This window comes from Trypanosoma brucei, chromosome 10, assembly GCF_000002445.2.
Source record: "Trypanosoma brucei brucei TREU927 chromosome 10, whole genome shotgun sequence".
Lineage (NCBI taxonomy): Eukaryota > Euglenozoa > Kinetoplastea > Trypanosomatida > Trypanosomatidae > Trypanosoma > Trypanosoma brucei.
In genome coordinates, this window is record NC_007283.1 from 1,426,975 (window position 1) to 1,445,414 (window position 18,440).

At 47.1% G+C, this 18,440-nt stretch overlaps 7 protein-coding genes across 7 annotated transcripts, besides 11 other annotated features; all 7 read right to left on the minus strand.

Moving 5' to 3' along the window:
* The first annotated feature begins 1,362 nt into the window (after positions 1-1,362).
* Positions 1,363-1,406: a microsatellite.
* Positions 1,407-1,474: 68 nt separating this feature from the next.
* On the minus strand, positions 1,475-2,122 carry Tb10.70.1200 (adenylate kinase, putative; the record flags this gene model as incomplete). The annotated part of the gene is made up of 1 exon (XM_817727.1): positions 1,475-2,122. One exon carries the CDS (start codon positions 2,120-2,122, stop codon positions 1,475-1,477), a length of 648 nt encoding a protein of 215 aa, XP_822820.1.
* Positions 2,123-2,308: 186 nt separating this feature from the next.
* Positions 2,309-2,330: a sequence feature (AT_rich).
* Positions 2,331-2,550: 220 nt separating this feature from the next.
* Positions 2,551-2,607: a sequence feature (GA-rich).
* A 320-nt stretch (positions 2,608-2,927) lies between these two features.
* Positions 2,928-5,270, minus strand: Tb10.70.1190 (valosin-containing protein homolog; the record flags this gene model as incomplete). Its single annotated transcript, XM_817728.1, has 1 exon — positions 2,928-5,270. One exon carries the CDS (start codon positions 5,268-5,270, stop codon positions 2,928-2,930), a length of 2,343 nt encoding a protein of 780 aa, XP_822821.1.
* Positions 5,271-5,924: 654 nt separating this feature from the next.
* Positions 5,925-5,980: a microsatellite.
* A 637-nt stretch (positions 5,981-6,617) lies between these two features.
* Positions 6,618-6,639: a sequence feature (AT_rich).
* Positions 6,640-6,771: 132 nt separating this feature from the next.
* Tb10.70.1170 (amino acid tansporter, putative) lies at positions 6,772-8,502 on the minus strand (the record flags this gene model as incomplete). Its single annotated transcript, XM_817729.1, has 1 exon — positions 6,772-8,502. One exon carries the CDS (start codon positions 8,500-8,502, stop codon positions 6,772-6,774), a length of 1,731 nt encoding a protein of 576 aa, XP_822822.1.
* A 637-nt stretch (positions 8,503-9,139) lies between these two features.
* Tb10.70.1150 (hypothetical protein, conserved) lies at positions 9,140-10,750 on the minus strand (the record flags this gene model as incomplete). Its single annotated transcript, XM_817730.1, has 1 exon — positions 9,140-10,750. One exon carries the CDS (start codon positions 10,748-10,750, stop codon positions 9,140-9,142), a length of 1,611 nt encoding a protein of 536 aa, XP_822823.1.
* Positions 10,751-10,868: 118 nt separating this feature from the next.
* Positions 10,869-10,896: a microsatellite.
* Positions 10,897-11,395: 499 nt separating this feature from the next.
* Positions 11,396-11,809, minus strand: Tb10.70.1140 (hypothetical protein, conserved; the record flags this gene model as incomplete). Its single annotated transcript, XM_817731.1, has 1 exon — positions 11,396-11,809. The coding sequence occupies one exon, from the start codon at positions 11,807-11,809 to the stop codon at positions 11,396-11,398; it is 414 nt and encodes a 137-aa protein (XP_822824.1).
* Positions 11,602-11,621: a microsatellite.
* A 415-nt stretch (positions 11,810-12,224) lies between the features above and the next one.
* Positions 12,225-12,326: a sequence feature (GA-rich).
* Positions 12,327-12,740: 414 nt separating this feature from the next.
* Positions 12,741-12,768: a sequence feature (AT_rich).
* A 178-nt stretch (positions 12,769-12,946) lies between these two features.
* Positions 12,947-12,968: a sequence feature (AT_rich).
* A 40-nt stretch (positions 12,969-13,008) lies between these two features.
* Positions 13,009-13,043: a microsatellite.
* Positions 13,044-13,684: 641 nt separating this feature from the next.
* Tb10.70.1130 (hypothetical protein, conserved) lies at positions 13,685-14,986 on the minus strand (the record flags this gene model as incomplete). Its single annotated transcript, XM_817732.1, has 1 exon — positions 13,685-14,986. One exon carries the CDS (start codon positions 14,984-14,986, stop codon positions 13,685-13,687), a length of 1,302 nt encoding a protein of 433 aa, XP_822825.1.
* A 427-nt stretch (positions 14,987-15,413) lies between these two features.
* Positions 15,414-18,425, minus strand: Tb10.70.1120 (hypothetical protein, conserved; the record flags this gene model as incomplete). The annotated part of the gene is made up of 1 exon (XM_817733.1): positions 15,414-18,425. The coding sequence occupies one exon, from the start codon at positions 18,423-18,425 to the stop codon at positions 15,414-15,416; it is 3,012 nt and encodes a 1,003-aa protein (XP_822826.1).
* Between the last annotated feature and the right edge of the window lie 15 nt (positions 18,426-18,440).

Here is an 18,440-nt window from a genome sequence, read left to right on the forward strand (position 1 = left end):
ATAAAAACAACAACACCAACAACACAAAAGAGGAGTGCTGTATAACATGCGCCCCATTGGATCACCTGTTTCCTATGTTTTCCTTCCATTACTCCTTTGCTCCATTACAGTCCTCCTCCTCCTCCTCCAAACTCACGCACACACACGCGTACACACTCTGTTCACGCCTTCTCCTCCGTGCACAAGGCACAAAAGGAAGAAAAAAGAAAAAGAAAAAAAAGTACACATACATAGAGTCTCCACTAAACTAACGGATTCAACTTAACGGAGCGCCCTATACATTTTGCACATTTGCACTCGTTGGCGGCAAACAGGAATAACACCCTTCTGTTACATCTGTATTTTCCCCTCATTTATTTCTCTTCCTTACCCGTCATTCCAAGGGAAAGTGTGCACCATAAAAGACAAAGGGTCAAAAAAGAAAAGATCCAGCACGGTGTCATTGTGAAGGGAGATACCGTGCACAAAAGGTAAAGCACACAATCTTCAAGGGATAAAAACAAAAGGAAGAATTGTGCGAAAAAAGGGGGGAAACGGTTGTAACAGGAAGGAAAAGGAGGGAAAAAAAACAAAATTGAAGCTCACGGTGACGGAAGTAGGCGATAACACACAAAAAAAAAGTATTTCGCAACGAGAAGCAACGAAAAGACGACACGCCGACGGGGAAAATGTGCATAAGGAAGCGCAATCTCAACTTAAGTTGTTGAATGTACTGCATCTACTGCCGTACCTCGTGCAAATAACACCAACAACAACATCCCCCCGCAAAAACATTTATTCCTTCATCCAACCGCTGATGCGCTGGCATTGGCGTTTAGCGTCTCTTGTTTCCTCGCAGTGCACCGTTGTTGTTTCAATAAGGAGAATATTTGGCCTTTTAACCCGAACACATGCGAAGAGATACACACATGCACACACGGAAAAACAAAAACACCTCGGGAGGGCTCGCTGCTGCCCTGTAGAAGCGCAAGTCAACGATCGATACATTCAAACCTTTCCATCGTCAACAACCGTTGGGAGGAAAAGAAACAAAAAAAACACGAGTGGGCATACAGCCTTACGTGTTGTATATATTCTTTGGTACGTGTCGGTCTATCCGCCTCCTGTACCGTACGCGCCATGATACGCGGTTCCAACTACACGGAAGCACGTTAACCGCACAACCTGCAATTGTCGGAGGCAATGGACACGAATTCCCTTAAGCGGTAATTTCTGGTACAAAAGTCGCTCAGTAAACCAGTTAACATTCCCCCTTTGATCGCCCATTTTGTTCCCTCTTGTTTTCGTTCATTTCTCTTTCTTTCCATTCTTCTATACAAGGTTACGGTTCGGACGCCTTTTCCCTTGTGCTTTTTTTTGTAATATTTATTTGCTTATATATATATATATATTTATTTATTTATTTAATTCTTTGATTCTTGTGCAAAACTCCCCACCCCGATTGCCACTGCAATGTTTTTTCCTTCCCCCCCTGTTACAACTTGCTCTTTTCGATACGAAGAAGTTCATCCACTTTTGTGGCCACTGATTTGAGCACAACGGGAAGCGGAGGGTTGCCATCAACTTCCAACACCTTCCCACGGTAATATTCCATGAGGGATGCCTTCTGCTTCAGATAAACCTGCATGCGGCGTCTGTGCTTTTCCCTGTTGTCGTCTGAGCGAATCAAAAGACGACCCATAATTTCTTGCGGCGACGGATCACTCTTTAGGTTGTAAATGCGGCCGGTCACTGGGTCTAAACGGCGGAACACGCAACGTTCCTCAAGTTTAATCTCGTCAACATCGATAAAAATCATCGCATCCACCTTGAACCCATTGGCGGCAAGCGTCTCCGCCTGTGCTCGGGTGCGTGGGAAACCATCAAGGAGAATTCCCCTTCCTTTTGTGTCAGGGCGTTGAAGGCGGTTAATAATCATGGCAACAACCACATGGTCTGGTATTAGTTGTCCCTCACTCATAAGCCCCTCAACCTGCCGACCGATTGCACTACCCTTCTTCACTTCCTCTCGTAAGAGATTCCCCGTGCTTACGTGAATAAAATCATAACGACGGACAAGAAACTCGCTCGCAGTCCCTTTGCCACATCCCGGCGCTCCAAATAAAAGGATATGCAGACCCATTCTTCAATTTATAAACAAACAAAGGTTCGTTATGAAACACAGCCCGCTACACGCTGACACTTCCTCCACGCTAATAGACAACCCTTTTCCTTGTATATTTGCTTGCTATTTGTCTTCCGTCATGTAAACTCCCCGTACGGGAAACTGGTTAAGTTTTCACCAAGAAAAGGGGCGCTAACACAACTGTTAAAAAAAATAAAATAAAATAGAAAACAGAAGAGTTAAAAAGGATGGATGAGGACCAGTGCAGGTGCTGATTTAAGGAGCAAACAATAGAAATCCTACCCTAGGTGATGCCGAACCGGCTCTGCGTGAAGCGTTACACTCTCTCAAGACCCTCCATATTTTTTTTGGGGGTTATTTCCTCAACTTCACGCGCCGTGCTGCGTTTGGCCATTTCTTATCTTTCCTACGGCGCATGAGTAGGCGAAAAGCAAGGAGAAGAGAAGAGAAGGGATGGAAAAAAAAAAATGGGGAATAAAAAAACCACAGGACGCGAGTCGTCATTTCCCCCTTCTCACTTTCCCTCCCTTTTCTTTAAAAAGTTGCTGCTCAGCACACCATCCCAAATGTGACTTGGGTACGGAAAGAGCAGCTTTCAACATAAAAAAAAAGTAAAAAAAAAAAGAAGTGGCGAAGCTCCCACAAGAATTACCACGAAGGGCATCTACGTCCACGAAGAGGGGGAAAAAAAAAACATACAAAAACTTCCGTTTTCCTAGTGCGGAAGACAAACAGAAGTTTTTGTCTGTTTTTTTTTTTCCTCTTCGTCAACTTATTCAGTCGGTAAAGGGTAAAATCCCACTCAACTATAGAGATCGTCATCTCCTGCACCGGCATCACCTCCCGCTCCGCCCTGATTACCGGGGTCCAAACTCACGTTACCGAATGCACGTGACTGCTGAAGCGACGTGGCGAAAAGTTCGTACTTGCGGATGTCAGCGTCACTGACAGAGCGACGAGCACCGCGCATGGCCTCTTCAACGTGCAATCGAGTAATTTGCGGTACCGGGTCAATATCCTGATCTTCATTAAGGACACCGTTCGCTCTTGCTTCCTCAAGTTGAATTTCCTTTGCAATGGACTCCCTAATGGCTAGTTTGCATGCCCGCTGACAAATACCAGCCAGATCCGCACCGGAAAACCCGTGCGTGGCGGCAGCCAACTGGTCCAAATCAACATCAGGCGCCAAGGGCGATTTGCGGAAACTGGCTTTAAGGATTGCCACACGCGACGCCTTGTCGGGCAGTGGAATATAAATGAGCTGATCAAGGCGGCCTGGGCGCATTACCGCAGGGTCCAACACATCCGGGCGGTTGGTTGCTCCAATAATAAACACATTCTTCTTACTGTTCATACCGTCCATTTCAGTAAGGATCTGGTTGATGACACGGTCGCTTGCCCCCCCATCACCACTGTGACCGCGGGACCGCGCCACGGAATCCAGTTCATCGAAGAAGAGCACACACGGAGCAGCAGCCCTTGCCTTGTCAAACACGTCTCTTACATTAGCCTCAGATTCACCAAACCACATCGTTAGCAGTTCCGGCCCCTTGATGGAGATGAAGTTTGCCTGACATTCCGTAGCGATAGCCTTCGCTAGCAGTGTTTTACCGCAACCTGGTGGTCCATAAAAAAGCACACCCTTCGGGGCGGAGATTCCATACTTCTCGAATTTCCACGGGAACTCTACTGGATACTGAACAAGCTCCTGCAACTCCCTCTTCACATCCAAAAGACCACCGACATCGCTCCACGTGACGTTGGGAGTCTCCACTTGCGTCTCACGAAGAGCAGAGGGATTCATTTTGCTTAGTGCATCCAAGAAATGATTATTTGTTACAGACATGGAATCCAAAACTTCGGCATCAATTGTTTCATCGTCCCAGTCCACAACGGCCATCTTTTCACGGACACACTGCATTGCTGCCTCAGTGCAGAGTTGCGCCAAATCAGCACCAACGTATCCATGACTGTCCTTAGCAATCTTTTCCACGTCTACATTTGGATGAAGCTTCATATTTTTTGTGTGGATGCGGAGGATCTCGAGACGCCCAATTTCATCGGGAACACCAATGTCGATCTCCCGGTCGAAGCGACCAAAACGGCGAAGCGCAGGGTCGATTGCATTTGGCCGATTGGTTGCTGCCATAACAATAACCTGCGACCGCCCTTTCAGCCCGTCCATGAGCGTCAGAAGTTGCGAGACGATACGTTTTTCCACTTCGCCTTGCGCTTTTTCGCGCTTCGGGGCGATTGAGTCTATTTCGTCAATAAAAATAATTGCAGGGGCATTCTTCTCTGACTCCACGAATGCGTTGCGCAGGTTACCCTCCGACTCGCCGGCCATCTTGCTCATAATCTCCGGCCCGTTGATCAAAAAGAAGAACGCACCGGTTTCGTTAGCGACAGCCCGAGCAATAAGAGTTTTGCCGCTTCCTGGGGGGCCGTACATGAGAATACCACGAGGGGGTTTTATGCCAATGCTCTTGAAAAGCTCGGGGTGGCGAATGGGAAGTTCAACCATTTCACGGATTTGCACCAGCTGCCTGCGGCAGCCGCCAATGTCATCGTAGCCCACATCATCCAACCGCTCCTCATCCTCGCGGCGGATGGGGTCGCCTTCACAATGAACCACCGTTTCAGGAGCAACTATACAGCAGTCCCCAGGGTCCACCTCTACCACCTTAAACTCTACCGAGCGCATCGCCCCACGGCAAATGAATAAATCTCCTGTTTTCACGGGTCGATAGGCCTCCAGAAAATATGGTTTGAGGAATGTTTCGAACAGGTCGCCTGTTAGGTTCTTTACGGTGTCGTCAATAGGAAGAACGTGAACATGATTCCCATACGGCACATTGCTGTGGCTGCTGACGGTAATTAGATCTCCAAGGAGAATACGGATGTTTCGCCGTGTAACTTTGTTCACCATGATCGACCCTTCAGGGCAGTTTTCATCACTCATAGCAATGCAAATTGTGGAGCGGTTTTTTTTCCCTTTCAGCTTCACTGTGTCTCCACGGAATATGCTCAGTTCGTCCATGCGCTTCGCGTTGAGCACCACCACGCTGTTGTCGTCTTCGGCAAGGTCATCCGCAATCAATCTGTTCAATTTCTGCTGCTTCACTTGTTGCGCCTTAGCTGACATCTTTGCTAGCTCCCGCGAAGTCTTTCTTTTTTTTTAAAAAAAAAGAAAAAGTTATATTGCCCCCAAATTTTGTTTTCTTGCACGCGTCCTTCTGTTGCGAGAAGTTGGATCTGCTATGTGCTTCTCCTACACTTCTTCGCGGTTCTGGATTATATATGCACACAGCGCTTTCAAGTTAGAGTTTTTTTGTTCCCTTTTTTTACCGTTGCTGATTTCGTCCTTTTATCCTACTTCTAACTTTTCACCCCTCCCGATTGGTCCCTAAAGAAGCGACCTTTATATCCTTTATTTTTTTCCTTCAAATATTCTTCTTCTTCAGTGTCGTTTAACAACAAGTTTTGCAGTGATAAGCTTTGAGTGGTTGAAAGGGGGAGGAAATGGTAAAAGCGGAAGAGAACAGTAGAAAATGACACAAGATTGGTGTTATAAACGGGTAGAAACAAAAAATAATTCAGTGTTGATACGAAGGAAATATCCAATCTAAAAAGAAAAGGAGAAAAAAAAAAGGGAGACAGACAAACTACTACCATTTTGGAAGTGATATATATGGGACAAATCCCTAAAGCTGTTGGCCGCACAACACGACACAACAGACAGCTCTCTTTCTGTATGAATAATACGTAGCGCACATAATTCTATCAACATCATCACCTTCAGTAGCAGTAGCGGAAGCAGCAGCGTTTGCGGCGGCAGGAAAAACAACAACAGTAATAATAATGGAGTGCACAATCAATGATTACACATGATGGTGTGCCCATACGCGTAATAAACGTGCGGTGGAGGTAACGAGATGAAGAAAGCAATGATGTTTTTCTCTAACTCTATCACACTCCACTTCCATCATATTTGTAAATGTGATAAACGAACAACCGGCAACATAAACGAATATGCAAAATAATAATAAAACGAAATAAAACAGAGAACAGCCGTAAAGAAACGCACGATAATAACCGATCAAGGTAACGACACGCAGCTGCACAAGAAGTAACTACCAATATTCACATTGTATTATACAACATGGCAGAGGGAGGTAAGTCATATGTTACCACATTCACCCGAGATTACACACATCACACCACTTCCCAAAACTCCTTTCGCGCGCTTTCATTCTTTTGTGCCACGCCATCACATTCCACAACACTATGGCTGCACGATTGCCTCGTGTTGTAAAAGAAAAAAAAAATACGCGCGGGTCACTCATTCATGACACTTTCGAGGGAAAATAACGAACACAACATGTGAAAAGTGCTCATATTATCAAAGGGACACATAAGTATACAAAGAAATCAACAAAGCGTACTTCGGTTTTGCGCGGAACTGATGAAGCGTTTGTATCCATGTGATAGGTAAATAAATAAATTAAATAAATCAAATAGTTGAATTGCGACCGTTTCTTACTCCCTACCTGCCAAAACAAATACATCATCTCCTCCTTTTCCCTTCCCCCCCCAAACTCCACTACACAGTGCATCAAGCGTATCCTTAAGTGAGAACATTCTCGTTACTTTGATAGCATTGGGGCGAAAGTAAAATAAATTCCTGCTACCCACACAAAGAGACTAAAAATAATGTACGCGTACCACCTGCAGTCGAAGGGGTTATCGGGGAATGTACAAAATATTTTCATGTAGTCACAAAAAGAAAGTTCTGCGCTCACACCATCAACATCAGTACTGCTACGTGCATTTTCCACACGCTCGGTGAAAATGGCGAGGAGAGCGGGAAGCGTTACCATAAGGTGTATGCCAGTAAATGCCCCCAAGAAACCAGCGAAAAGGCTAACAGTCTCCGCACCAATACTTGCGGCGATGGCTCCAACAAAAATGTTAAAGGTTACGCGAACCATCACAAACATCGATTTCTCTCTGTGAAGCTCAATGCCCAACGCCCTGTCTAGTAACTGTATGGCTGGCACAAACTGGATAGGGTAGCCAAAAATGAGACTCAATCCGAGCAGCACTTGCATGAGCACCTTCATTGTGCTGGCTGGCATCGCGAGTACCACCGATGACTCCAACGCTTCCCCATAAGCTAAATAACCAAGAACACCAAAGAAAACATATAGTGCAACAATGGAGGCGTTAACGTACTTTACCACTTTTTCAAACTTCGGGTAGTCTTCGGGAGAAATGCTGTTTTCTACAGGAAGAACCACACCAATACCTTCTAGGGAAAACACGTGGCCCGAAATAAAGAGAAATATGCGCATTGTCGGCACAATTGCCCACACTTCAGGAGCCACACCGGTTGTTGAAAGGGAACACACCTCTTCGGCTGTTGCTCCCGCAAGCACCACCATAACAAACACCGCTGCAATCATTGACATGTACGCCAGGAAACCCAGGCGATGCGAAACAAAGGTCATGAATGTCACCACCACAATACTAATAAAAACGAACAGTTTGTACAAGTCATGACCGGTAAAGAACTCTGCAAACAGTGATGAGGCATACTGTATGTACACTACACAAAACCCAAACTGTGTAAACAACAGTGAAAACTTGGCAAAGTGCATCCACAACTTTCCCAATACATACTTTACCACGGCCGGGTAGGTACGTGCACCTGTGTGGCCAATAATTTGCTTGGCACGAATAAGAGCCAACACACAGTCAATGATTAACCATCCCATCAGCACAACAACTACCCCGCCCAGAGCATATCCGGCGTCTCGGTAATAAGCTGGAAGAAGAAAAACACCCGTACCCACATTTCCCTTGAATATGTGAAAGGCAGCACGACCCAGCGAGGTGTACGATTGTCCGCTGCTGGGGACGAAGGTGCCACTCCGAAAGGAGCACTCCAACGCGTCTGTTAATTGCGGTCCAAGAGAGTGTCTGTCCAACTCGTCACAATCCTGTACACTGCCATATGTGAAACGGGTAAATCCGTCACCAACTGATGCCAAATCACTACCCCTTGAAGAACTTGGCCCAACCCTTTCTTTAGCACACCCCGGCGTTAGTGGTTGATCGAGCGATTCACCACTAAAGCGTTCCCCTTGGGACACTTCTCGAGGGGTTGCAGTTATTTTCGGACTTTTGAGTTGTGGTGAAAGCGACAGACGCGAATCAGCGGGTTGGGTTTGCGACGGTGACGCCACAGTTCGTGCTGAGGCAGCGCCTGAAATAAGAGTTCCACTTCTGGAAATGTCGGCGCCTTCCCCTTCCGGTTGAAAAATGGCGTCAACGGGTACCTCATATGGGGGGTGAATACCCTCACGACTTGTCATTGTGCGAAGTAAGTTAAGTGTATTACAAAACTAAACAATAATAATAATAATAATCACTACTATCGTTGTTATCGTTATTTATTGCGATTGTTGCGAAACCACCAGCCAGTTTATATGGGTATATTTGTGAGGTTTTTCCTCAAAGCTCCGCTACTGCTGCTACAACCTGAGCACGCTGTGGGCTACACCACCAACACAAGTACGCAGACACACAAACGAGCTGCAGCTACTACCAAAGAAATGAGGGAAAAAAGGAAAATACAGAACTTTAGCTCATTTCTGGGCAAGGAGCCAACACAAGTCGCATTCTCCTCATGTGAATGCCAAGTACTTTGGGAAGCCGGAGGCGAAACAAAAGTGGTGTACCACTTAACCTTCTCGGCTTTTCTCTTTAACGCCTGCGCACCTCTTGTGTGATTTCATTTGGAAACATCTCAACCGATCTAATACATTAAGTGGGTTTTGGTGCAGAGGAATTGATCAAGATAGAGTGAGCCAAGGGAGCTGTGTTTTAAAAAAAAAAGGAGAGAGAAAACAAGACCAAAGCACAATAGTAACGACCACAGAAAACATGTTCTCCCCTTTACCTTTTTCTTACTATTTTTCAACTTGCTACCCATGCCAACGTGCCCCAACCTCACAAAACTTTTGAGTGTGATATCACCGCAGGAAGTGAAATCCGCAATGCTTCGAATGCCCTCGGATGTTGCAAGATGACCGCCCGACATGCCACATCGTTCCCAAACCCCCACAGAGCTTGGCTACCATCGAGAAGAATACGATCCACATCTTTGTGCTTGAGCATAATATCAACCAGTAGACCCGTGATGACGGAAACTCCTTTTGATCCACCACCCATGCCAACATCCCGCGACGTCACATACATGTTCACCGCCCTCGGGTTTTGGGCTATGAAACCAAGGAAACGCATGACAACCTCCATTAAAAGGACGTTATCCTTTCTCTCCTGCGCCAACCGCACAAGGTGTGCAATTACGCCTTGGCCGACAAGTATCTCAGCATTGCGAAGATTCGTCGCTATAAGGGAGTTAAAAAAGGCGAAGCCGAACTTCTGCAACATAACTGTTCCTTTAAATGTACGTAGCGTTGAGTGAACCAACGTCAGGGCACGCTCTTCGACGTCCCTTTCAAAATCTAGTTTGTCATTTCCCGAGCAGATGTTGTGCAAGAAGAGGGTAGCATGTTCTGCGATCTGTTCATTCTTCGGGAATTTTTCCATAGCATCAAGAATCATTCCAAGGGACTTTCCTCCACCGAGACACAGACGTATCAACTCTTCCGAGAAACTAATGTTCCACAGAGCTTTAATGCACGCAAACACCACTTCCTCGTCATCAATGAAGATATCCAATGCATTAAGAATTGCTTGTGCACCACCTTCTCTTACAAGTGTATTCAGAATCTCCCGCTGTGCCGCGTGCTCACACAGTTTCAGAATGGTTTCCCGAGTAATTGCACGGCTCTTAAAGTTCGCGGTGATGGAAAGAATCCGTGTGATATCATTCTTGACGTACCATGTATTCCACACTTCCTCAAAAGTTTGGTTCCGATTGATGGACCACAATTGTTTGTTCGCAAAGAGGTGTTTAACAATGGCAGTTATGGACACCACATGATTGACGATGCCAGTGCGTGGATGGCGGACTTGCGACTGGAGTCCAATGAGCTGACCGCGGTCATTAAATGCTGGACAACCCGCAGTTCGCACATCCCTGGTCGTTTTGAGGTAAAACAAGTCATCACGGTGACGGAGCACCTCAACAAACCTCTTCATCACTAAAGGAGGATCTGCACTACCAGCAGCCGGCGCTATGTCCCCGACTTCCGGATCCGCCTTACCCGAGTCACTGCTCTCTGCGGGATGCTGCACGACCAAAATGATATCCCCTTCAGTCACAGGGGCCCATTGATCTTTCGTCAAGGGTATTGTGACGGGTACGACATTAAGAAGACCAGCCTCCTCACAGGCCACCAAGCAGTAGTCCATGTACTCGGGGTATGCTGCGGCAAAAAAGTACTTTTGCGGTAGCAATTTTACTTCAACAGGTTTCTTCTTGGTGCCCTCAAAGAAAATGGCGGTCAGTGAAGCGCACGCGTCAGCTGTTCCTACGACATGCGTGGAAGTAAGAAGCATCCCCGGTGAGACAAGAGTGGCTGTGCCCTTTTCCGGGATGCGACAAACGGCAGGAATATTGTGAACATTGCTAGTTGTAAGAATTGTGGCCATTTTGTTGTTGATGTTGTCTCACTTTCTTCTATCCTGCTTTTTCCCCCTAGAGTAAATGTCCAGTTTTGTTTTGCTTTTCTGTAGAATAGGTGCCTCCCGGCTATGTGCGGGAACGCAAAATAAAAATAATGATAATAATAATAATAGAAGGACGGAAAAGGCAACTTGCATCAAACCAAGCAACAGGGGAGGAGAATAACAGGGGCGAAAGAAAATCCTTAGCAGCGATGACGGCACCCAACACCGGAAATTCCCCCCCCCCCCATGTTTTCAACCGCATCCACATCCATCGCGACCGCCACACCCAACACATGCTCGAGAAGAACTGTCATTTCGCCGGGGTCAGAAGAAAAGTAACTAATATATATATATATATGTCCAGAAAACTAACTTCAAACTGACTGCATTCCATACCGCCCAATCCATAAGAGGAGCTGTTGCCGTTTTTCAACATTTCCACTACCGTATCGCCCTGGGATGTGATATCAAAGATATCACAACAGAACCGTACGGCCACCTAAGACGGGTATGAGCGCAGAGGCGTTTACAACGGGGAGTCAAACAACTGGGAAAAGATGACAACATCATAAAGTGAAGTAAATACAAAGGTAGAAGTCTATGGAAAACGTAACTTCGTTAACAAACCTAAAGTTGGTTTTCACACCACGGATACAAAGATGCACCAGAACGTCTAATTCCCTTCGCGGCCACCGCTATGCGGCGAAGCAGCAACCCTTCCTTTTGCATGAATTCCTCTCGACGCCGCAAAGCCGCAGTAATCCCACCCCAACACCTTTCCCCTCCCGCCTCCCTAAGGAGTGCCAATAAATGTTCATTCCTGCAATTGCGCGCATCACCATCACCATCACCAACAACGTGGCGCAACATGAAATCGTACTGCTCGAATGTCCATTTACCACCACTGGCAGCAACACGCTCGGACACAACACGTTGAAATGCAGTTGCCTCATCACACATCAGAAGCGTCCGCTGAAGGTGCTCCGTACATATAATCTCAACAACAGCGATATGACATTCAGCATTGGAAGGTCCCGCCATTATTTTTCAGTAACGTGGCAGTCACAACAACAAAAGAGAGTAAATTAATACAGAGGGGGGGGGCTCCACCACCTAATTCGTAGCAACATTGTATGTTCGTAGAATGTAGTGATAAGGAAAAAAAAAGGAAGAAATATTATAAAAGGTCACGGAATCGGGGGAAATAATTCAGGTTGAGGTATAAAACACTCCTACACACAATGAGATCATGAGGGTTCCGTGGAAAAAAAAAACGCATAGTCCACCGAGGAAAAACACGAACAAGTAAGCATAATCGGCACCAACGCCACCGTTATTGTTGTGATTTTTCTTTTCTCCCCCTCCATTTCATATTGGTACTCCCTTCCTCCACCTTCTTCGTTACTGAAATTCACATTATTTAATAATATGATTAGTGGACCTGAGTAGTATTTTTAAAGGAAAGCAAGATGAACAGATCGAAAAGTATAAGAAAAAGGAAAAAGAAGAAAAGGGGAGAAAGAGAAGAAAAAAAGCGAAGGAAGGGGGAAAAGAAGGGTTCCCTGCGAAAAAAAAAAGAATGAGTGACACCAATCAACAACAATAACCTGTTCAATTTAGGAGCACAGAGTGGAGAGGTTACACGAGTTTTCCACTCCATTCCTTTCCTTATTATTTTTTTTTCTGCCGGGAGCCGTGCGTCAACGCCATGATCACGTGTTACTGCATCGTCAGGGACCATTGCATCCACGAAAAGAAAGGAAATGAAGCGACTTTTTCGTCGAAAAGTTGATTTTAAACCCTCCTCCCTCCCCTTCTATTCAATTTTGATTCCCTTTCCTCTGTATTTTTTTTCAAATTCCTTACCTTTTTTCTTTCGTTTTTGTTGCTGACGTCGCTTTCACTCTTCTTCAAAGTAAATTAAAATGGCAACTAATATGTACCAAAGAGGAAGCAACGTTGAGCGAGTTTCAAAATATTTTTGTTTTTTTTTATTTATTCCGAGCAATTTTACATTCTTTTCCTCCCCACACCTTTGTTTTCCCCTTCACCTCCCCAAAGTCTGCTTTTCTTTTCCTTTTCCTTCCCGCACATCTGGCCTGTCGGAGTTGAGTCCATCGTGACTCCTCTTTTTTTTTTCCCCCCCCCCTGCACTTGCGCATTCACTGGTAAACAGTGATTAAATATTTTTATAAAAAAACCCTGGTATATATAACTTCTTCATACACTTTGATGTTTCCCACAAACACACAAACACAAACACACACACACACACTTCCCTCATTTACCAATTCCTCAATATGCAGAATTTGCAGCACGCAGTCTTTTCTTTTTTTTTTTTACAGCATGTAAGAGGACATATAAGATGGCTATGTCCACGGCCACGTGGATGTGTTTTAGTGAGAAAGCAAAAGTAAAGGGACAATGTTAGACCGGTTGATTTGACGAAATGAAGAAACACTTAAAGTGTTCACGAGGCGATCCCGTTTCCACCTTCCACTGGATTCCCCCACCTTTTCCCCTGTTAAAATGCAACCCCAAAACCGTAGCATATTAAACTTCTCCAATACAAGTTTCACTTTGGCTCCTCCTAAAGCATCCACTTTCACCACCCTGCCACTTACCTAATCCCATTTGCGAAACGTAACTCATTTCATCACTTCTTCTTTTTTTTTTCCTTTTCTCCACGCAAACCCAATACCCATTTTTTTAAAAAAGAAAAAAATTATAGAGAATCACCACCAACCCCACGTTGTTAAATGTTAATTTTGCCGATTCTCCTGCAGCGAAACTCTCCAGCGGCAACTGGAAGTTTTTTTTTCTGTTTGTTGCTTCTCAGTCACTGCTGGGAGATCTTGTTTGGTAAGTTCAGATTAGAAACGACATAATACTCCACATTTGTATTTGCAAAAGGAATTATTTCTTTGTTTCATCAAGAATGTCGTTGCGCAAACGTTGTGCAAGATCCAATGTCATCTGCCTCTCCACTCTGCCAACAGAGCTATCAGCAGGGTTGGTTGTCTTTGTGTTCATGTAGTTTCTTAACTCTTCCTCACGGGTTTCTCTGTTTTTCTGCAGAATCAATTCCCTCTGCTTCCGCATATGCTCTGCACGACGTGCCAATTCCTCGTCCTCGACTTTTGAAGAAGCAGCACCAGCACCGGCAGCACCCCCACCTGCAGATGATGCTCCTGCAATCCCTTTCGCCATCGTGGCCTCAAGTTGCTTGAAGGACGGTTGGTGCGTAGGCAACTTCGAGAAGCCAAACTTTTTTCCAGAATCTGCACCGTGATCGGTATGAAGGCTTGGCATGATTGGGCGACCCCGGGAAAGTGGCCCTGGGGGAACGGCAGGAGGTGCTGTGGGGGCCTTCGCAGCAGTGGCGGCAGGTTTGCTCTCGGCGGGCGCCTTCGCTGGTGCTGGTGCCGGTGCCTCCTTCTTTGGAGCAACTGGAGTGGGTTCCACAACCATGGTTGCCGTAAGACGCTGCAGCATCGCCTGCTGGCGCACCTCGAGTGCGCGCTCCTCCAACTTAACAATAGTTTTTTCCTTTTCCTCCTCCGCAGCTGTTAATTTTTTCAACTTGGTTTCTTCAGCCGCAGCTTTTCCAACCACTTTGGCCTCCTCCACGGCCTCCTGGCTGATTTTCTCGAACGTATTGCGGGCCCGCTCGTGCTCAGCAGCAATAGATAGGGCGAGTGCCTCCTGTAGCTGCAGATCCTCCAACTCCATTAGACGGCGGGTCTTCTCCTCATCGTTAAGAGAAGCCTCGATAGCGAGCCTCATCGCCTCCTCCTCATCATTTGCAGTTTTTGCACCACTGTTCTCACGTTTTTGACTGATTTCACACTGAGCAAGGATGTCGAGCTCGATGTTGCGTCGCACCATCATCTTGTGGAAGGTGGGGAAATCCTCGATATAGAAGATTTCCTGCATGAACTTCTTGCCAAGCCTGTTCGTCTGGCTCGCGGTGTCCATGGAGTTCACCACAGCATTCAGCGCGTCCTCTAGCGTTATGCCTAGCTCCTTCACGTATTTAGAAAGAATGTCATCGGTAATTTTTCGAAATTGCATGTGTACCTCTGTCTGCTCGACCTTCATCTCTTCATCGTCCGTGAAGAGGGCACACCTCTCGTCAATGAAGTTGTCAACGGGGGTACGCCACATTGGCGAATGCGTGAACTGTAAAATGGATTCTAAGATGCCTCTCTCGTCCATTGCAGCAAACTTACCCCTTTAATGTGTGTATTTCTCTTTTTTTTTTTTGGAGCTTCGTATGTACGTATATTCACGTCAAAACGCTACTCAATATTTCTCTTTGTTTAATTTTGCTTCCTCAAAATTCCTTTATATCTTCTGAGATCGCTTCAATTTCGCCAGTAGATACGTGTACAAGCTTGGTTCGAGCTTTTCACCACATATCGCCGTGGGGTTATAAAGAAAAATATATCGAAAGGTCGCGGAAGAATAGGGGAAAAGTATACGACGGTTGAGAGGGAGGAAATTAATTCCGCGCTTTACCAGGGTCAAACAGAACAAGTGCGTTCACCACCTCCATTACCAGAAAGAAAAAAAAACGACCCACACGACTGACAACACGGTTAGAACTTCGGACGCTGGACTTAATAGATAGATTTAATGAAATCTATTTGTCGCATTTGGCAATGCCACAATCAACACAAACATCGGCTTCGTCAAGATTCTTTGCTTCACAGTTACTGCAAATCCAAGAAGGGATGCTTTCGCACCACTCACCGTTGATGACATCCACAGTCTCGTCAAGTTCTTCACAACCCAAATCCCCTGCACACCATTCCTCGGCATCACTCACTAGACAGCTTTCTGGCGCAGATGTTTCAGTGCCGCTGCCCTCCTCGCTGCATTGCAACAAGCACTCCACGGTATCTCCTTCCTCTTGAGAAGTGCCAAGTGTTTTAGGTCCATAACAACAAACACTCGAATCAATTGGCTGAAAAGAAACCCCACAGACATCTTTTGTGATCATGTTGGCAACTACACTACCCCTGTGATCGGTGGCGGTAAACGGGGAGAGCGTTCCTGGGATGATTGAGTCGTCTCTGGGGCCAACACCGGCAGGTGTTGGCGAGATGCAGCCGTTTTCCCTTGTTCCTTCGGCTACAGAAAGGGAATCGACAGCGCCCCTCACCAGGGGGTGGAGTCCTGAGCTGGAGACGAGCGAGCCAACATCATTGATAACCTCGGACATAACCGCCCCACAGTGTTCACAGCGCTCTTTCTCATCCAAAAAAGTTAGCCGGAAGCACGCGCGACAGCTGGTATGCGTGCGCATATTTCCCAACCTACGCGCATTGCCGCATTCCAAGCAAGCTGGTACCGAATAGGCATTTGCCACACCGCAACTGCGGCACTGCCATCTGCTAGGTATCTCCAAACTCCGCTCCGTTCGGTCCGAGTTGCACCGCGGGCATTGCTTACGTTCCTTCAACGCACCACCTGAAGCCACAGCCGTACTGCACACATCACACACCCACGTAATCTCGTCCATATTGAACCGCCGTGGTTCCCCACATCCGGTGCAGCGGCGAGAATTTTTTCCATTCTGACCGTAGCCACACTTCTCACAGTGCCAATCATCCGACACCAAACGTGCCCGGCAGCGAAAACAGCTCTTTCGAAGGAAGTTGTTTGGCACTGAGCAATGTGGGCAAACAACAACCTCAAGTTTTTTCTTGACGGAACCGCAGGACGAACAGCGACTGTCACCAGACTGCTGGCATTTCGACCCGCACTGTCCACAAACCCAATGCCGCGGATGGGCGCTCCCACAGTAATCACACTGAAATACATCAGCTTCGTTCCGCCTGCGGCACATATAGCAACGCCATGGTTTTACCGCTTGCGGAGCTGCGCCACAACCCAAACAGCGAGCGCGTTCATCCCTATTGGTGCTGCAGCAAGCACTGCACCGCCAGTAGCCAAAAGGAGCCTCGCGGGTTACGCCACAGCAAGACGTCACCGTCGCGCCCAGCAGATTTCTGCAGTAGGGACAACGCCACTCGCCCGTTTCGGTAGTGTTGACGCTGCAAGGGATAAATGTGTCAGAGAACTTTGTTTCCGTTACTTCAGCACCATCCCCACCCAAATGTTTTCCTCCGCCCACAGTAGCTTGGTCAGTTTTGCACTGCCCCTCATTCGGCAGCACAGTCCCGGTTTCGGTCAAACAAGACGCTGTGCCTTTTGTCTCACTTGTCAATGAATCCGCAGCAATGGATTTTGGCGGCCCTCTAGAGTCCACAACAACCCTCGGTTTCAGACATATATCACAAAAACCAACGTTGCGTCGTTGAAGAACGTTGCATTCCGTACACCACCAGGTGCCGCGCTCCGCAGCCTTAACTCTAGCAGCAGTTGCAGCACAGTCTTCCATGACAGCGGAATCCCTGGTATTTTTCTCATCTCCAAGGGAAAGCTGGACTTGCTCCCGGTGGTTATTGTGCTGCTCACTCTCCGCTTTGGTCCCGTCATGTGCTTCTCCGGTGCATTCAACTGACGGTCCCACCTTTCCTTCACCAGCATCCTCGGCCACGTCGTTGGTTGTTGGCGGTGTTCCGCCTCGATTATTGGATTGAGCGCAATTTTCATCCTCCACTGCGGAGTTTGCGGCACTTTTATCTTCTGGAGCGAGACCACTCTCAACCTTTAACTGCAACTTCCGAACACTGTTCATCATCCCCAATGGTGTCATGCACATGAAGCACATTTCCCACTGCACGTCGTTCCGTTGGCGGCAGCTCGGACAGAGAACCGTAGAGTCGGACACGAGCCTCCGGCGGACGGAATGACAGTTTCGACACTCTGTGAAGAATATTGAGTTCTTGTCGTGTCCGCAACTGGAACAAGACCAACGAAAAGGGCGGTCGGCGTAACACGTGGCGCACTGCACGGACCCGCGAGAGTTGATATGGCAACATGAAGGACAATACCACTCTCTGATCCCCGGGAAAGGGTCACCACAGCTCTCACAAGAAAATTTGCTTCGGTTCGTTGCATCGGCGGGGCACGGGTTGTTATTATGCCCGCAGGAGTGGCACGTCCATATGGCCGGAAAGAGTGGTAGGTGCCGTGCTGGTGCTGTATTGTGCTTACAAGATTCTAAACTGCTCTGTTTACAGGATCTGCATGTCCTGCGCCCGATAAAGTTGTAGGTGCGGCAACCACAACACATCCATTCTAGTGCCGCCTCACCCACGAGTCTTGCGCCGTCCTTTAACCGCTTCGTGTGAATTGCCTGACGTATGTGCGAATACTTTGCGAGGTGATTGTTTGCGCGCCTTGTGGGAGTGATAGGCGAACTGCTAGGCAATGACTCCGCAGATTCCCCTTCTACAAACATGGCGTCAGCTAATGTGTTATCCTCCGCGGCAGTTACTTCAACACCGCCTTCCAGATGCGCACGCACCAGTTCCTGAGACTCAATTACGCCGGTGCTAACCCATGCCGTAACAGTTGATTGTGTTGGTGGCGCACTCACATCTTGCACCAAGAGGCGTGCCAACTGCTCCTCATCTTCCAAATCCTCGTCCCGTAAAGTGTGCAGAAACTTCCTTCCCGCCATGTGTCGCGACGACCCTCGCAAGGCCGTCTTCAAGAGCCCTAGGATTGGTGGGCGCCACATGTGTACCACCCTCGC